At 40.6% G+C, this 18,600-nt stretch overlaps 1 protein-coding gene across 4 annotated transcripts; it reads right to left on the bottom strand.

The window, feature by feature from the left end:
* Positions 1-6,788: 6,788 nt before the first annotated feature.
* C8H2orf76 (chromosome 8 C2orf76 homolog) lies at positions 6,789-18,433 on the bottom strand. 4 transcript variants are annotated; one of them, XM_056348458.1, is made up of 7 exons: positions 18,374-18,425; positions 17,876-18,024; positions 16,450-16,602; positions 14,647-14,697; positions 11,069-11,106; positions 10,853-10,934; positions 6,789-7,783 (listed from the first exon to the last, which is right to left on the bottom strand). In XM_056348458.1, the coding sequence occupies exons 3-7, from the start codon at positions 16,580-16,582 to the stop codon at positions 7,707-7,709; spliced, it is 381 nt and encodes a 126-aa protein (XP_056204433.1). In that variant the 5' UTR covers positions 16,583-16,602; positions 17,876-18,024; positions 18,374-18,425; the 3' UTR covers positions 6,789-7,706. The 4 variants fall into 4 exon arrangements, with proteins under 4 accessions (XP_056204433.1, XP_056204434.1, XP_056204436.1 ...); XM_056348459.1 differs by having other exon boundaries at positions 17,876-17,949; positions 18,374-18,422; XM_056348461.1 differs by lacking the exon at positions 17,876-18,024 and having other exon boundaries at positions 18,374-18,433.
* Between the last annotated feature and the right edge of the window lie 167 nt (positions 18,434-18,600).

The raw sequence follows: 18,600 nt of genomic DNA, 5'->3' as shown, positions 1-18,600 counted from the left end.
CTCGTTTGAGTCTTTTTTTTCTGTCCTCCCCCTAAACAATACCATTACCTTGATGGCAGTAGTAGTGTGATTATCTACAATTTAACCACTAGGAAATTAAGCCCACTACAGCCAGCAGCTGGTAGAGTCTCATTATCAAGGTAATAAGTGAAAATGATCATTGCAGTGACCCACGGTGCCAGGGTCTCAATTACAGAGTTCCTATGCATGTGGGAGGGCACAAGTGTGTACAGACATAAATTTCATTACAAGAGTGGTATTACACAGCACTTGTAGCACAGGATCAAACAAGCTTAATTCACTAAACAAAAAGTGCTGTTGATACAGAGTTCAAGAAGGAGTTCCAGATGAGGGTTTATGGGACTGGAAAGAAAAAGGGAGTTTTAATACTATCAATTTGTTCTCTGTTTCTTAAGTAACTTCTTCACAGAAGTGGCATGCCAGATCAACCAACTTCTGGATCTGCAGCACTGCATTTTAATGAGCTAATTTGTAAGTTGATTTTAATGAATTCATTTAAATTCCTGTGCTGAAGATTAACCTCTGCAGGTACAGTTCTCTCACTCCTTCTGTTTGATAATACAAGGCTTTTAACAGTACGATGGGTTTTTTGCTCTTCAGGGATTTACTTACAAAGTGATATATCAAACTACAGTTAAATCATTAGGGGGATGCACTTGCTTCAGCATCTCTATGCAATATATTTCCTCCAGTCTCTCCAAGATGGCCAGCACAGCAGCATCACCTACTACAATCGGCAACAAAAGCCTGGTGTTATCCTTGAGCTCAAAAGTTCACACACTGAGCTAGCAGGATCTGCAGACTGCGCCTCAGGTTGGAGGAACCAGATTTGTTACAGTAGGACGGTTTTCTTTTATCTGTTTATTGTGCCTTAATAAGCAGCATCGGTTTTGCAGAATTTCTGCTCAAGTTTTTTTCAGTGCAAGTCAGAACCATGCTTATTTTAAAGCTAAGCATACAATATACAGTAAGAAGATACCATCTATGATTAGGGATGGTTCTTAGCAAAGCGTGTGCAGGACTTTCATTATCAAAGACTAAAAATAACTGTTGTATGTGGCCAGTCAGGAGGATCACATGTTACAAGCCACAGTATTACTGGAACCTTTCAAAGACTTAAAGTGCTACTACTGCAGTCCTCCTAGAAAGATAATCTGCTTTAGATTTAGAAACCTCAGCACTGGAAGATCCACTACAGCTGCTGTTCAGCAGGTTAGTTAATCTTCTTATCAGTTTCCCATATCTGATACGCAATTAGCTAGCTTCAGCTGCCGCTGCTGCATGCCAGCCTGCTGGCTTAAAGAGCTGTCTATAATCAGATGTCTTCGTTTAAGTAGCTGTCTCATTCAGTGCTCTAGAAAAGTTGCTGTGCAAGACTCGAGTCTGCTTTCTGCAAAACCAGGTTTACTTGATTAAGGAGGGATGGGGCAGGGGAGCAGCGAGAGGAAATGGCCACGATACTAATTGCTACGATACAAGGCTTTCATTTCCAGCTTGGTGCTTTGACTCTAAAACCAACTGCTGTGCTCCAGTTGGATGGACACAAATATATGCACAGAGCCAAAGATGTGACGTCAAAGCCGTGGGAAAAACAGGCCAACACCACACTTCTCATTTTGAAAACCTCAGTTCACTGAAGAACAAAAGCTTCCCAAACTGGCCTTAAAGTGTATGTTCCCTGGGCTTCAGGTTAGAAAGCAGAATTAAACCTTCCCAAGACATGGAATAAGAACAGACGGCAGCAGTTCTTACAGTACATGCTGACATTCCTGGTACACCACACTAATCACCTGCCAGAGAGCAGAAATGGACATACAAAAGTAAATTCTTATACTGATCCGTCATACTAAGCTCTTGAATGTATTCATTATCAATTGAAACTCCAAACTTTTCTGGCTAGCTGCTTTCAGCCCACTACAAAGGAAAGAATATTGCTATCAGAGGGAGGATGCTAGCAAACAAAAGGTACAATCCATACTGATAAACAAAATATACTGATAAACCAAACAAAAGGTACAATCCATACTGATAAAAAATATCTCTACAGGAAGACGAAAGCTCTATGCCCCATACTGCATCAGCAGCCCAAACACCCACCTGGAGTGGGTGAGGAGTCTCCACTATCTGCCACGCACGCAATGCCTCTAGACAAGGTCCTGGTCCCCAGCAAAGCAGAAATGGGTGCTGTGCAGAAGGAAGAGAAGTGGGAATAACACCTCCCAAACAACCTGCATCATCATGCTGGCTGCACCCATGCACACTACCGTCTTCCCCTGCAGACAGCACAAGACTGCACAACTTGTAATCTCCCATGCATCCCCTCTGGATTGTGAATGGTATGTGAGGATTATAGTGATCATTCAGAATCAATAAGCAGTTCTCATACACAGCAAGCTGTGGTAAACCGCTAGCATGACACCAGTGCTACCATGCTAGAAGAAAGGAACTAAGCAGCAGCGCAAAACAGAAGGAAGGGAGAACTCAGATGACACAGGCTTTACCTGCCACTTCCCTCTCCTTGACAGACTTTCTGGCATCTGCAAGCGGCTGCAAGAAAAGTAACAGGAATCTCGGCAGAAAACTCTGTTGCACCTTGTCCCTGTATGCACACTTCAATCACTGACAGCGTAAAGCTGTGCACAGTGCTTGGGTTCAGGCTCTGAAACTCATACCTCACCACAGCTCAGGAAGCATGGCCCAGGGAACGCAGCGCCAGGTTCTCCTGAGCCCTTGCACTACAAGGAAGAAATAGTAGGAGCTTAGGGTCAGAAGCATGGAGGATACATTTGTTGTGTGTTTAAGCCGTGCTGCTGAAAATGTTTTGCTCTGCTTTGCGTGTGTGTCTGTTCTGGGTGGTTTTCCTTGTGTTCAAAAAAAATAGGCATACTTAAAGTCTACTTTACAAAACCTCAGCAAATTAACACTGATCTTTTCCAGACAATTCTTCAAATGAATGTTCTGCAAATGCCTCTTCACAGCATGCAAAGATTTAGATACGCTGGAAGTGGCTCTGCAAAGGATGCTCTCTAACAAGAGGAATTTAAGCACTGATACCAGTTCAATTTGCCGCTTTTTGATTTTAATATAAAAAGAAATACTTTCTGCAAGGAAAGATTCAGCTTTCATCACCAGAACCCTAGCGCAGACTTTGCAGGCTAAACCAATTCACAGATGAGCACTTCTCATAAACATTACATATTTCTTTGCTTACAGGTTCTGGAGAATGAAAGAACAGGCTGTGCTGACATCTGGTGGCTTTCTCTGCAGACAAAGACAGTTTATGGCAATAGGTCTTGGCTTTTCACTGCTTCCCCCCCCATTTCTGATACAACTTCCCTTGTTTCCTTCTAAGACACAAAGCATTATGATAAAAACATTTTTGTTGCCACTGACCAGTGGACAGTGCTGTCCTATACAAGTCCTCCTGTAAAGCAAGAAAAGATCCTTTGTTACGCAGTATAAGCGGCAATGTAGAAAAGGTCTCCTCTTTATTTCAAAGCATATTTCTTCATGAACAAAAAAAAAAGTGTACATTCACTGCCACAGGAACTGCTGCTATTGCATATCAGATGAGGTGCAAATCTAACCATTAAAGCACTGCAAATCAGCAGAGGTGGCAGCAAGGAGCAAAGGGAAGTGGCTGGGAAAACACGCACAGCTGCGCCTGTTTCTCTGAGTAGGAAAGCAGGTAGCAGGGAAAAGTCAATGTCCTGATAATATGAAAAGTAGCAAAGTTGCCTAATGGGCATCGTTGCTTGACTTAATCATTTGCAAACCTGTGTGCCAAGTAGTGCTACAAAAAGGAAGTCATGGAAGGAGGATTGGGTGCCAACCAGGAAGACTGTGCCCAGTCCAAACTGGTTAATAAGCAAAAATGTGCGCTTGTCTCAAGTATTTTTAATGGCTCCAGCCGGCTGCCGTTCCTCTGAAACCAAGATCCTATCAATCATATGAGGCCAGGAATGAGTACTGTATGTTCTGGGTTTTCATTCTTGATCTCTGGACACTCAGGATTTCTGTGGCTATTAGCTTCCAATACAGGACCCATGGATGTCCTGTCATGGCTGTGGTAACTCTTGGACTGTTACTTGCAAGCTCATTTCTAAGTAGTGATCTGTCAGGGGATGCGCTGAATACTCCCAGGGAATAAAAGAGGAACACCACAGCTCACAACATCTCTCTAGATCACCTTTAAGACAGAATGTTCACATCAAATAAAGCAGTTCCCCAACTTTAATGGTGATGCATATCAGATCTTTGAGGACTCCTTTGTCCCACTGGTCACTGTGAACATTTAACTCAGCTATTCACATCAGCAGTTTTCTCAGCTCTTGCTTCTTCAAGAGGCAACATAACTACTCCTGGACAGAAAAATACACAAGACTGTGTAATACACACCTTTGCATGCAGAAAGTATAACATGACAAAGCCAGAAAGACCAGGATGCCTATTCCAGCAGTTTATGAGTTCCATTCCAGAAATTATTAAAATGCATTATTTCATGCATTTTCAAGCAGCACTACTCCAGTATTTATGCCAAGAGTGCCATACATTGAAGATTTTGCATCTTTATTCAGTTACACTGTTACCTCTTCTTCATGATAACTCCCTTCCTAATTTCCTTTCTTCTCCTTTAGTAGCTATACTTTCACACCTTGTAACTAAAACACCAGTCTCTCCGAAGTGACTTTTTTCTCCAAGAAACACCCAAGTCACACACACACACACACATAGAGCTTTGTGTTAACTACCTCTCCCTCCTATAGTGCTACAACCCAGCGCAAGTATCTTACTTCAGCACCCACTCTGGATGCTGCTGTTCTTGTTTAAAAAAAAAAAGCTGGTGAAAGACCCAAAGACACCCTCTGAAAGATGAATCCTTATTAACCCCATGATGTCTTAAGAACACTAGCAAAGCTACATGACTTGCCCCACTACACATTATGGGGAAGCCATCTTTGATTAACAGTAATTGTAAACTGATGTAGTTCATGACCTCTGCTAGGATAACAAACCATGGTACCAACCTGTAGGTGGCTTCTTTCAATAGAAGGAGGATTTCATAACAACATGGGCAAAGATACCTCAGTCTTCAGTAATTTATTAGCCAGTGTGCACAGATTTAATTCAATACCTAACAGTCCTGGATCCAAACCTACTTTGACACAAGGCTATACCATATACCACCCAAAAACATTGGAACAGCAGCTATTGTAACAAGTTCTCAGTTACCATCCATGGTTTTGTGGGGTTAATTTGAAAGAAGTATCATTAAAGGTCTAAAAAAAAAAAAAAAAACAAACCCAAACAAAACCAAAACCCCCACAGAAACCCACAGTAGAAAAACACTTCAGAAAGAAACCAGTTTACAAGTATGGTCATTGAGAGCATTACAAAAGGCTCTACTGTGCTGCTGCAGAAAGGGGCCAATGAAGTGCCATGGCCAGAGTGAGCTGAGCTCACAAAGCACTAGTTTAACTCTTCCCTTGGAAAAAGAAGCCAGACACATAATTCTTGAATATTTGCATTAAAACATTTACCGTTTTCTCGTTGACGCTGTAAGAATTGCTCTTTCACTGTGCCACACTTGATGTGGCACTGAACATTTGTAACTGTACTAGCCCAAGAAAGGGCAGTTGTTCAAATACGGTGACTATTTCAAACACAAATGCCTTAGAGAAGAAGGATCACAAAACCAATCCAAATCTGTCTGAAAGGGCTGGAGACCAAATTCAAAACCCCAGAACATGAGGAAAAGAATGACAGTGTTTGCTCAAGTCTGAAAGCCTGAGTGTGCTGACAGATGTCATCCTGATGACTTGGTAGGACAGTCGGAGACATTGATCTCTCCAGTATGCCATCTACCTCTTACAAAGTTACCTTCATTATTATAAATTTGGCTGAACAAAGCTGGTATACTCTGGAGTGCAATGCTTTAGCTTAAACTGTCTGAGAAGATGAGTACAAATTGGTATTAGCCAGTATAACACATCTGCAAACTTGATGCACTGTGTAGGAAGGTAGCTGAGACATGGGCCCATGTTTAGGGAGCAGGTACCACAACAGAAAGGCAGCCTGGACAGAAAGAAGAGGCAAGTGGTAAGTTCTCCTTACAAATTCATCAGAGAATGCGTAACAGCATTGAAATCCCAAGAGAGCACATGTGACTTCAGTGACACAGGAATCCTCCTTACCAGATAAAGATACAATCACCTTTTTAATCACAGATGACAAAGTGGTAGACTACTTGCACAAGACAATAACTCTGTCTGAAGCAAAGCTGTTGGTAAGTAACACCAGCTATCAAAACCAGCCTAAACCAGAGCACTGTCAGGAATGATGAAGAAAATGAGGTGGGAACAATACATAGAGGTCTCTTTGGCCCTACATCTAAAGTAAAGAGAACTTTTATTTAGATACTTTGGAAATCACACATCTGCTTTCACTATCACATGTCAATTAAAAAAAAATATATCATCAAAGCTCTAGGAAACGGTAAGCTTATTTCTCTGGAAAGTCTCTTGTGGAAATAGTGCTGTCAGCTCTCACCCAGAGCTGAGGGTGGATGTGTGGGTCTAAAGCAATTGTACATGAGGTCTCATTTGATTTAGCAGAACCTATAGCCAAAAAGGCTGCTAAGGCAGAGGGCCAGCATAATTTCTGTTTCAGTGAAGAGAGACTTAAAGGCACAGTGTCCCATCTTGGTACCACCTAAAAAGCAGTTTCATATGCAGTATCTATCTAAAGGTACTTTATTGGATGCATGATTGGGTTTTCTGTTATTTTTTATTTGGTTAATGTAGTAGGAAAGCCTGGAATAACAAAGAACTAACATATAGCAATGAAGTATTTGGCTCTTAGAAAGCAGGAAAGAATCAATTCCCATCTTGACAACATGTGGCTCGCAGAATGGGCCTCTCCTCGCAAAAATGCAATCATTCAAGTTTTAGGCTTAAAACTGAAACCATCAGCTTTCATTCCACTTGGAAAAATGCCCAGTTCCTACTTATGCACACTGATGTCCTAGCAGAACTCAGGTTGGTACCTCTTACATGAAGGTGTCTCTGTGAAGTAAAACTAGAGACAGGCCAGCTGGTCCTTGAACACAAAAGCCTCCCAACAGTCACTTGTCCCTTTCAGCATGCTAAAGAGGGCTGGAAGAGAATATAAAGGAACACATTCAGAAATGCTTGCCAGTCTCCACCATTTAAACAAAAAAAGACCAAACATAAAATGAGAGAATTAAAGCAATGACTTGAAACAAAGATTCTCTTCTCAAGATCTCAATAATACCCACTGATTTGGTCATAAAACTTTTCCATTTTCATTATAAGTTAAAACTGTAATGGGATCTTCCTGTGTACTGTACAGTCTCCATATGTAACTAATGTCTACTGTAGGATCGCACCAAGAATGTGTATCACAGGTCAGAGATTGCACTGCTTGCATCATAAGAAGCAAGCAAAGGAAAAAGAAAAGCAAGAAGGACAAAAAGTAATTTATGTCCCCCAGTTTTCCTTCTCTCAGTCGTAGCATATCGACAGAAATTAATTTCTATAGGAAGGGAACTGCACTGTTTGCAAAGCAATCCTCTAGGATTTATTGATCTTTAAGAAAAATCTCATTAAGCAGAATAAGGAAAATTTACAACAGGTATGGGAAAACAAAACAATCTCTTGGGATCTTCACCAGGCTGAAACAGGATTAGCTTTGTAGTTTCTGTAATCTTCCTCACAGAAGAATGCTAATTCGGTCTCATTTGCTAGAATGAATAAAAAAATTAAATATTTAGCACACCAGTAAATGAACCACCCAACAGCCAGCTATTAGAATCTTAGAAGAGAACTGGCAACTTTTTTGTTAAAGACAATTATAAATCACCACACACTTCCCCCCCGCCCCAACATGCATTTTTGAAAAAAAGATTCTAGTATTAAAGATGTAATTTAACCTTGTTACAAAACAAGAACAAAAATCAAGAACCTGAATGTATAGAAGTAAATATGTACACAAGACACCTCAAGGTTTGTTTAACACAGCCTCAGAATTGCTTGTATAAGCATTCAGCAAATTAAGTGATTGCATTCCTAACGCCTTCACATGCTAAAAAATAATGAAACATTATTTTCTTTTTCTTTCTTTTGTGCATTTTTCTGTTAGGAAAGGGAAAAAGAAACAATTTTTTCGATTAAATTAGCCTGTAGGTATAATAATTTAATACTTAGAGGATCAGTAGAATATTTTACAGATCACTTTACATTCTCCCTCATGACCCATCAAAATATGTGTCTGAAGAAGTTAATTTTTTGCCCTGCTGATGATTAATTCATGAGGCTTCAACAATATGCAAAGTGAAAGACACAAATTGGCTTCTCCAGCAATACCTTCAAATACCTCTAATTATTCACAGGGGATATGGCAGAGCTAAAGGACCCACAAAGGTTCAGAGCAGTCACAATTCTTTCAACCCAGTAGGTCAAGGACTTCCTCTTCTAAAACAATAAGTCAGCAACATTACTAATTCAGAACAGAGACAAATCTGATGGAAAGCCTTCACAATTATTAAACATGAAATTCTTTAAGGTGCTGAGCCAATAAGTTCCACATTCGTTTTTTAAATTAAACCTGAAGTTAATGAAGTCTGCCTGTCTTGTAAAAAAGAAAAAAAAAAAAAAAAACCGAGCAGAAGGGGTTTTAGAATCTCAACTAGAAAACCGACAACACTGTTTGCAATGAATACTGAACACTTTATTAACATACACCTTGCTTTAAAAAAAAAAAAAAAAAACCACCACCAAAACAGGGAAGCATTAACTTTGCTGACTAGATAATAACTGTAATAATAATCGCTACCACAGAGGCTTTCCCGAGGATACTTATCTAATGTCCTCATAATTTATAACTCTCTAGCCCAACCCTGTAAAGTGCCAAGGGCAATCAACTGCAGCTTAGAAAAAACGTTCTGTGTATCTCAGAATTTCCCAGATTTTCGAACGGCAATTCTCTCTTTTATTCTAGCAAATGTTGTCTAGGCTAGACATTGGAAAAATGTAATATGTCAACAAGAGGTTTAAAACCTTACTGATTTAAATGAAACTGTAAAAAACAAGGACTAGTGGTATATGCTATCATACTTCCTTGGTTTACTCTTTCCCACTTCTTGTTGAAGAAGAAGTAGTAAAATCTTTAAGATTTTACTACAATGACCCCACTTCCAACTTAGCTAATTTTCCTACCAAGATATGCTAGAACATACCAAAATTCAAAATAGCATAATGGCATGCTGCATTTTACAAAGCAAGAGTTTTTCTTTTCTATCACAATTACCCATTATACATTAACAATTAACTGCTGTTAGTTATTCTGAAAAAAAATAGAAAGCAGCTTTGAATTATCTTGTGTCTTTAATAAGCCACCCTCTCCATGCAGAGACGCAGAACAGGCTGGTCTACTCCAGTTTCCTTTCATTATAACATTTATCCTGATGTTTTGACACCTTTTCTGAGATCACATCCAACTGTTTCACTGCTGTAGCTACAGGTTAGTTTCAAAGATGGATAATATATACAGATATTTATCAATGCTATCAATACCTTTTTGAAAGAAGGCAGCTCTGAACAATGCAGTTTCTAATTCAACATTTGGCACTGTCATCAGTCCCTCTCCTGAACTGCATTGCCTCTTATGCCTTAGGTAGATAAAAATCATGCTTAAATGAATCTTCTGCTAACTAAATGACAAATCTGTAAGACTTGAGTGCCATTAATCCTCCTTTCTGAGGAACTTTTTTTTTCTTTTCTTTTCTCTCCAGATAAAAAGACCTGGTTTAGTACAAACAGCCAGACAGTAACTATCATTCATATTATAGGAACACCCAGAGACCTTTAGGAAAGGTATACTGAGGCCAGCTGCAGTACACCCTAGAGAGAAACATTAAAAAGACATTCCAAATCACTTGAAACCAGAAAGTAAATGTAAAGAAACAAAAAAGCCAAGAAACCTATGTGAAAGAAATCCCATACCCCAGCTGGGGAGCTATCAGAGGGCAGCAGGAACAGGAGGGAGCTTTCTTTGCGAAACCCCCACACTTAGAGCACAGGCAGTTAAGCATTCCAGCTAGGCAAATCAGATTCAAATGAGCAAATGTCCATATCAAGGTGGAATACAACTACATCCCTTAAGTACCCTGCTGCCACAAAGTCATTCAGCCACATTTATGTGAAGCCCAAAGGACATCCAGGGACCATCAATTTTATCATGACAGACATTTCTTTACATTATTACCAAAAGACATGCCCTATATGTAGTCCCCTGTCAAAATATGAGAAATCAGGTCAAGTTTCAACTCTTTGCTATGTTCAGCACATTCTCTAAATGATAATGCTTGAGCTTTCCTGAGCAATCTGGCTATCAGGCACTGTATGCTGCACATTAAACAAATCTAATCTTATTTCATTATTCCATGCTGGTTCCACTACTTACATTTCTAACCAAAACATCAGTTTAAATGTTACTGATAAGACTAAGCAGACATGGTACTAATAACCTATCTGTCAATCATTTAAAATTACTCTCAGCAGAATTATAAGCATACCCTCTAAAAATCACAATTTGCATTCTGAACATTTGAGTGCAGATACCTGCTGCCCTCAGTCCAATGATTTGAATGTACATTATCCCCCCCTCTTCCCTGCATAATTATCAAGTAGTGTAAAGAGCATCAGGAATAGCATTTACTTTTCGGCAGACTATCCAAACATAATCAGCCAGTTATCAATTTAATGACAACCACAATGAACAGCACCTTTAGTCAATACAAATGTACTCCTACCTACTCCAGCTCCTTTCAGCGTTTTATCTTCTTTCAAGATCAGTTTGTCATCATCTTCCAAACTCACTACAAGTTCACCAGTCTGCAAAACAGAGAACCAAAAACCAAAGATAATAAGAATTTACTGAGTGCCTCTGCCCCAGTCCTGTTTGACAGTGCAGAGATCCACTTCAATTAAAGCATGTAAAAAGGGAAGAACACAGCTAATAATCATACCTTAGATTTGTGTGCTTGGTGAATAATCTTCATCGTATCTGAAAGAAAATACAATGTTTTCCTAAAATAAGGCTTAACAGGCAGGTAACACTGAAAGTTGTACTTGGGGAAAGAGAGACAAACAAAGGGCTAAGGTTCAAAATCTTTTGTTAATAAAATTTTGTTTCTTCAACCTAAAAGAGGAGAAAACATCTTGATTTCCCAGTCCTGCAGACACATTCTTAAACCAATCAATCCAACATCTCAAGGTACCACATCCTATTGGGCTCCTGTCTGCTGGCTGAATTACAGTAACTAACTAATGACCATCCCAATTGCCAGTCAAAACACATCAATTTAAATGCCAGTTAGGGTGTTTTAACCTAACAGGTTTTACACATGCAGGTGGTGCAGGACAGACAGCATTTATGCACTGTCAGCTACTACAGTTCAGACGATAGGCAGCAAGTGATTAAGACAGAGTAACCTGACCACTTCAACTCATTCCTTCAAATTTTCCTTCTCATGAAGAAAGCACCCACCACAGAAATTTTGTTAAGCAAGTCCATTTTCCATGAACATGTACAGCCTCTCCTCTTTTTAATGCTATACCCTCTTCAATAATATTTACCTCTGATATGCTTGTGCAGTGTAGGACTTTTAAGAAATTATGTTATATAAAAAAAATACTGCTTTCCTCTGGCAATGTTAGCAGGGCTTTGTTAACAGAAGGGAGAAAGAGGGGAAAATAATGTGATCACTAAAGCAACCAGATGAGTGCAAAGATCCAGAGGGAATGGAAGTCAGAAGATGCCCATGCAGTGCTTAAAAAAAAAAGAAAAAAAAAAAAAAATCAAACTCTAAAGCCTCTGTGTTCAAATTCAGAGTGACACATGAATCCCTTCCCAGCAAAAAAGCAAAAACCAGTTCTGCTCGGCTGGTCATTTCCTGTTCTACTTTGTTTTTGTGCATTAACTGAACACTACATGTTAAAATAGTCTAGTAAGAGAATGATGCAAGAAAGTTAAATATAGGCTAAAACAACTTCCAAACTACTGAAAGCAAGTATTCAGATGTTCAGAATAACAGATATCACATTCCCATTCAGAAGTTTGCTTTCATACCACCAAAATGGCCCATTTTGAACATTTTATTTAAAACATTATAGAAAGTAAAAACTACTCTGTATTCCCACTGCAGAGGTTACTGAGAAGGCAACCTTAATATGTTGTAATAATTGCAGCATTAGAAGCAAGACACATATTAATTTGCAATTACCAGGACCCATCTTGCATAGATGTGTTGCAAAAAAGACCAAGCAATCACAGCAAAAATACACTGCAATCATGAAACCTTTCTGCCACAGCAAATATAATCCAGCCTCTGCTTGCTAGTTTTAAGTTTCTCCATCTACTTTGCCACATTCCCTTTTCTCTAGCCTTTGTCCGTTCTCTGAACTGTTGTCTCTATTTTATTTGTTCACAACTCCACCACTGGCATCCAGCAGTTTATCATATATTCACCTGAGCTATTCAAAGGGCTTCTCTAACTCTGTCACAGAAATGAAGACTTTAATCATAATGAGAAGAGACTGTGGTTTAAGTCCTCTCAATAGCCTTTGTTATTTCATCCCCATTTAATTCCACTCAATCATATTCCCAAATTTTTATCTATCCTTTTCCAGTAGTAAATACTCTGTGACAACAGACAAGAAATCACTTTCTAAGTCTGATTCTGTGAACTGTCTACCACATTGCTCTGCATTCATGGAGAGAGGGAATTGAGAAGCAGCTTACGAGACAAGCTGGCACCCAGGCTGCCATCGTCAGTGAAAAGATGGCAATGACAGGGTAGGAAGATGAGACTATTGACTGAGAAGAGTTCTAGACCAAGGACAAGAACAGTGTCTACAGAGCAATGAAGAGAAAATGAAAGCATTGATACGTGAATTAGAGCACCAAGACAAGAGGGAAAATGTGATGTCATTATAGATGATGTTGAGAGAACAAAGTGGTGCTGAATTCTAGAGAGAAGAAGCCATAACAGGCCAGGTGAGAGACAGCCAGGTCCACCTGAGATTTCTGGCACTGCCAAACAAAGGAGGAAAAATCTGATTCTTACGAGCACTAGTCATGCAGAAGTCTCACAGCTCTTTCATCACCAAAATACAACAAAGACTGCAGAGCACACAAGACATGCCAAAAACATGAACCTAGATGATTCACAGCCTGAAGGGAAGGTGAGGAACTTGGCTTTGATTTTTCTGTGTGAAAATTTCCATGCAGCTAACACCATCCCACTAAAAGCAGGCCCCCACTAACTGGTATAACAGGTTTTTAAGTTCTGCAGTGTTTTTCACCCACATTATGCTCAGTTCTGCACAGCACAATCAGGCACTCAGCCACAACATACGCCTTGGGAAAAACTAAACTGATGCTCTAAGTGATGAAACAGCTAGCAGCAGGGATAGGGAACACAAGGAATACCACTGACAGTAGCAGTTCTAGATAGGACACCCTCATCTAGCCAAAGCCACAGATACTGGAGAGAGGAAGGGCACTCCAAATTCAAACTTACAGTTACCTAGATTTTAAGACCTTAAGTAATGTATTAAAAATAATCATAACATTCAAGTCTTTGCCACAGGCATAACATAAATCTCAACCCCTAACTCTTCTTCTGCTTTCATTTTGCACTATCTCTTTCACCATCAGCAAGAACACAGAACAAAATGCTTGGCTTTTTCTTTTTTTTTTTTTTTTTAAATAGGCAAGTAAACTCTATTACCATTCACATGTATTAAGTAGGTTCCTCATACAATTCGTTGAATCACTGTAGAGGAAGGATTTTGTTAACTCCAAGAACATGGGAGAGAGAGGATCCCTTGCAGCAAAACTCCAAGGGAACTTTCAGAATTGCCGAGTTCAGGAAAAGATACGTTACTCACATCTGAGTTAACAGACTCCAGGAAAGGAAATAATTTAGTCTATTTTGAAAGTAGATTCTGTCCCAAACAGATGAATTGCACATGTTCATGCCAATCTTCACAAAAAGGAAATATACACATAGCTTTACATAACTTCACACCAGGCTATTTCACCAGTTCCTCTGCTTCTCTTATATCATGTAAATTATTTAAGTATATAAGTCTTAAGCATTTTCTATTTACTGACTTCAGCTCCTGCTTCTGACTTCACAATTAGTAAATAGATACTAAAATACATAAGTCCATAGACAACTACAGTTTCAAAGCCTTTGAGACCACAAGCTGCTCACTACAGTAAAAAGAGCATTAAAAGGCACTTACAGAAGTAATAAAAAATTAATACTAAAAACCATTGGTACCAATTAGCAAATAATGTATAACATGCAGCCTAATTCAAAGATTAATACGGAACTTCAAAATAACAGCCAAGCTCTGTAGACATGATCCCAGTGGTACAACCCCAGCTACAAGAGCTGGACAGAGTTGCAAATGTAGGCAGGCACTGCCAGCAGCATGAGGATTCTACAGCAGTTTAAATTGTATAAAAACTGGTATAAAATATTATGTCTGCATTTTACAGGAATTAAAACAAAAAGAAAAAAACCACACCTACCATACTTGTAATTTCTAAAAGGAGGAGGAAGTGCTGTTCTTGAAGACACATCTATTAAAATATAAAGCACCAAGTTAAAACACAGTTGTCTTTTATTATTTCCAATATTTTACTTTTCATTATTGTGCAATATATGCACCCTGGACATCCTTTACATCAAAATAAATCCACAACACAGGAGACTTGTTTGAGCATCAAATACTAAAACACAACCTTTGGCTCAAATTCTGTGTTTTCTCCATACTGATTAATTTCACGTGAGCTTGAAGTCCCTCTGAACAAAATGACCTGTGAGGACAGTGTGTCAATACAATTAAGATATGATCACAGGAGTCTGATCCTTCAGAAAGCTGGCAGGAACATCTTGTTAATGGTTTGCACAGCATCTCCCTCTACCTTATACAAACAGCAAACAACTGTCACTCATAACTGAATTGTTCAGTAAATACAGCCATGGGAACCAGCCACAAAAAGGAAGCCAAACTGTAGAAAATTAACTCTTTAGACCCACGCAGGACACAGCCCATAAGCAACTGCAAGAACACTAACACCTTCCCTGGTGCCAACGTTTCCAGTGACACGCAGGGATTTAACCTGGGCCTTGGAAGGCCCAGCCACCTTGCGATGCTAAGCAGCAAGGCGGCTGAAACCTTACTTTCATCAGTAGTTTAACAATTTATCTCAAACTCCCCCTTCAAAACAGGTTACAGTAAAGGAAGGAACACAGCTTTTGGACCAAGAACAGCACTATCCATCTGTGGAATGAGGTTCCAAAAAGCCTTATTCAAGATGCTAGCTTTGTCTCAAATAACAACGAGTTGCAATACTGCACACATCAAAAGCAAGTTTCTTAGCATTGTTTTTTATTTTATCCTTCATAACAGCAGCTGTACCATATGTTTTGGAAGTGCTTGTAGTTTTCTCAAAGCATCCTACAATATTGCCATGCCTATCACTGTCAAGAAGTACGGAAGTTGCTGAAAACACTATATAGCTGTGAGGCCCAGGGCAATGTCCTAGAAGTTGCTCAAATATTATCAGCTATAACAGTTCGAGACTTGTTTAAGCTGACTTCATGTAAAAAAAAAAAAAAAATCAAATGATGTTATATTGCACTCTTTGAATGTCTCCATTTAGGTGTGTAGAAATACATCTGCAAGATCAGGGTAACGCCCTAACTACTGAGTCACTGTGTGGGCTGGTCTACGTTAATTAACTTTCAGATACATTGTCACTTTCAGCCAGGCTTCTAAACCATGAAGCTCATAGATGAGTAAATCCATACCACAAAGCTCAAGATGGAGACACAAACTGGGCAGCAAACATGCACAGTTAGACCTCGCAGTGTCAAAAACAATTTTTTGAGGTCCTCTCTTCTCACAAATAGCAAACAGATTTGCATTCCCACATTCCACATATTGGTGTAGTTCCTAAGGATCAAAGGCTCTCTAAATTTTACTAATTTACTCCTGTTAATTTATGAATAGCTGCCTGACAGCACCACTCAAGGAGCCTGAGGCACTGAGCCAAATGCACAATGCCCGCGTCTCTTTTTGACTAAACATGGGGATCTGGGCAGGGGGAGCAGTCTATCCAGATTCAGGCATGGCACATGGACCATAGACACCCTTATTAACTCCAGACCTTTAATCCAAGGGAGGAGAGCGCACAGGGGATGTAAACACAAATCTGGCATCTCTACCAAAGCCACAGAATTCCCATTCATTTGCTCCCCTCCACTTTCTTGTGCAGAGACAACAACACATGGCACTGAAACAAACGAGTAAGGCAACAGCCCCTTACCCTTCTGCACAAAAGTAATGAACTGCTTTACTGTCTGATCCAAGTTAACTCCATGATACACTACAGGTCTGAAATTCCGGTGTTCAAAAGAGCGAACAAGACGAACTGTGATGGTTGAGCTTTCTGCTGACATGAGAATTAATTCTGAATAACCTGGAAAACATTAAAGAGAGGAATGATTGCCCTTCCTCTGTGTATGAGCGCAGCTAGGAAACAAGGTACAAGCGGGTCTCAGGCAAAGATTAAAACACGGTGAGAAATTCAATAGCATTTTGTCTTTCAGGACTTTATTTATATTATTTCTACAGAAGCAGTATCAGAATCTCAAAACAAACAGGGTTGTCTAGGATATTATTGATACTGCACACCAAATAGTCCAGTATTTGTACCTGTGCTGTGTAATACAGCACCAGACTCCCTATTAAGCACACAAAAATGTTGTAGATAAATGCAAGTATGTTGTTTGGGATTTAAGTGACTGAAGACTACCTGCTGGGTGAGTAACATTGTGCTCTAAAAGAATGTACTAAAATGAACAAACCCAAAACCTTCTTAATATACTTATATCATAGAGGACATAATACCCTGAAAAATGCCTTAAGCTGTTACACAACGCTCATTTTTACCTCCCTACAGAATGTGGAAAAACCTCCCCCACATACACATGCAAATAATTCTCCTGGTATACTACTACATAATTAAGAGGCTTGATTTAATTTAAAATAGTAGGTCTCTAGAATGGTCTACAGGGCTTATAGTACTTCAGCGGAGAGCAGAAACTACAACAGAAGCAGCTTATGAACCCAAGCCCCTCTACAAACAAGCCCACGTGTTGTTCCATTGGGTTCTTTCTCTCCACAGGAAAACAAGCTATTTCCTACCTTGACAATCTTCTCTTAATTTTGGTGCTGGGTATTCCTCAACAACATTGCTTTCTGGTCACACAGTAAACTGCCGTGGCTGCTGCAGCAATGAGCAAAGACTGCAGTCTAAGTGCTGCAACATCAGCCAGGGACACAGTACAGCCTCTGCATCTCCTATCCCTCAGCAGCCATTTCAGTCACCACTTCCAGTCCTGCAAGGGATTCTCTTGCCTATTCATCCTTTCATGTTCTTTTTTTGTGTGTGTATGGCTTTTTTTTTTTCTCCTTCCGTGCTGCGAGGGGAGATAATCTAAGCACCCCACCATCATGCAGGTAGCCAGGCATCTCCCAATCCTTGCTGTATTTGTCCTAGCAAAGTAAGCAAGCAGTATTTTCTTCAAATACTTTCTGCAGAATGGGGACACAGGCCTTCCACATCAGAAGGTAACTTGCTTTTACATCCCCTTGGTCAATAACTCCCAGAGCTCTTAACTCAATTTTCATTGTAAATAAGCTGTGATACACAAATGAAAGATGCCAATCAAGAAAAGCATACTTTGTACCTTAAAATCACTAGATTTTTGCTATACAGCAAATATTAATATCTTCTTGATGCTGTTGCACATGGGCTTGAGACCTGGAGGGCACAGTAGAGAGTAAAGGAAAGGGGATAGCATTCAATTAACTTTCTCCTGAGCAGCGTGGAAGAACGCTGTAAGAATACAGATTTGGGAGCAGAGACCGCCGCTTTTCACAAGTACTGCACAGACCCAACAGACCGATTCCACCTCGGGCGGAGACCAGGTACCGGGGCAGCACAGCAGACCCCCTGCAGGCGCTGGCCGGGGCAGAGGCGCTGCCGACCGGTACCTCTTGCGAAGGGGGCCCACCCCTGGGCCCGCCCAGCTTAGGCCCACCCGCTGTAGCACCAGGACCCGCGGCGGAGCACCACCCGCCCCAGGTATCCGTTCGAGATCGAACGGCCTCCCTCAGCCCTCACAGCCCCCTCAGCCCCCGTCCCGCCCCAGCAGGGCCATTACCCCCCCCCTCAGCCTTGCTACCGACTGCCCCGCCGGCGCTTCCGGGTCCCTCTCCTCAGCCCGTCTTCGCACAGCCCCACCAATCACCTCGTTTCGGTGCCACCCACCGCACCGAGGGATTGGCTGCGAGGCGCCCTGTCCCCGCCCCCTTCCCGCGCCTCCGAGCCGCAGCGGGGCTGGGCGGGGCTCCCGCCTGCTGTCGGACGATGGCCAGGCGAGCGCCTCACGCCAGCGAGCGCCGCGGCTCC

Source organism: Falco biarmicus, chromosome 8 (genome assembly GCF_023638135.1).
Source record: "Falco biarmicus isolate bFalBia1 chromosome 8, bFalBia1.pri, whole genome shotgun sequence".
Taxonomy (NCBI): Eukaryota; Metazoa; Chordata; class Aves; order Falconiformes; family Falconidae; genus Falco; species Falco biarmicus.
The sequence above is the reverse complement of the archived record's forward strand: the minus strand, read 5'-3'. Positions and strand labels throughout refer to the sequence as shown.

What these genes read in the sequence shown, in the direction of transcription:
- C8H2orf76 (XM_056348461.1), bottom strand. Translation starts at nt 16,582, where the DNA reads ATGTCAGCAGAAAGCTCAACCATCACAGTTCGTCTTGTTCGCTCTTTT. An exon ending in ACCAAGCACACAAATCTAAG is followed by an intron (nt 10,935 to 11,068) that starts GTATGATTATTA and finishes TCTGTTTTGCAG; the next exon opens with ACTGGTGAACTTGTAGTGAG. An exon ending in GCTGAAAGGAGCTGGAGTAG is followed by an intron (nt 7,784 to 10,852) that starts GTAGGAGTACAT and finishes TATTCATTCTAG; the next exon opens with CAAATGAGACCGAATTAGCA.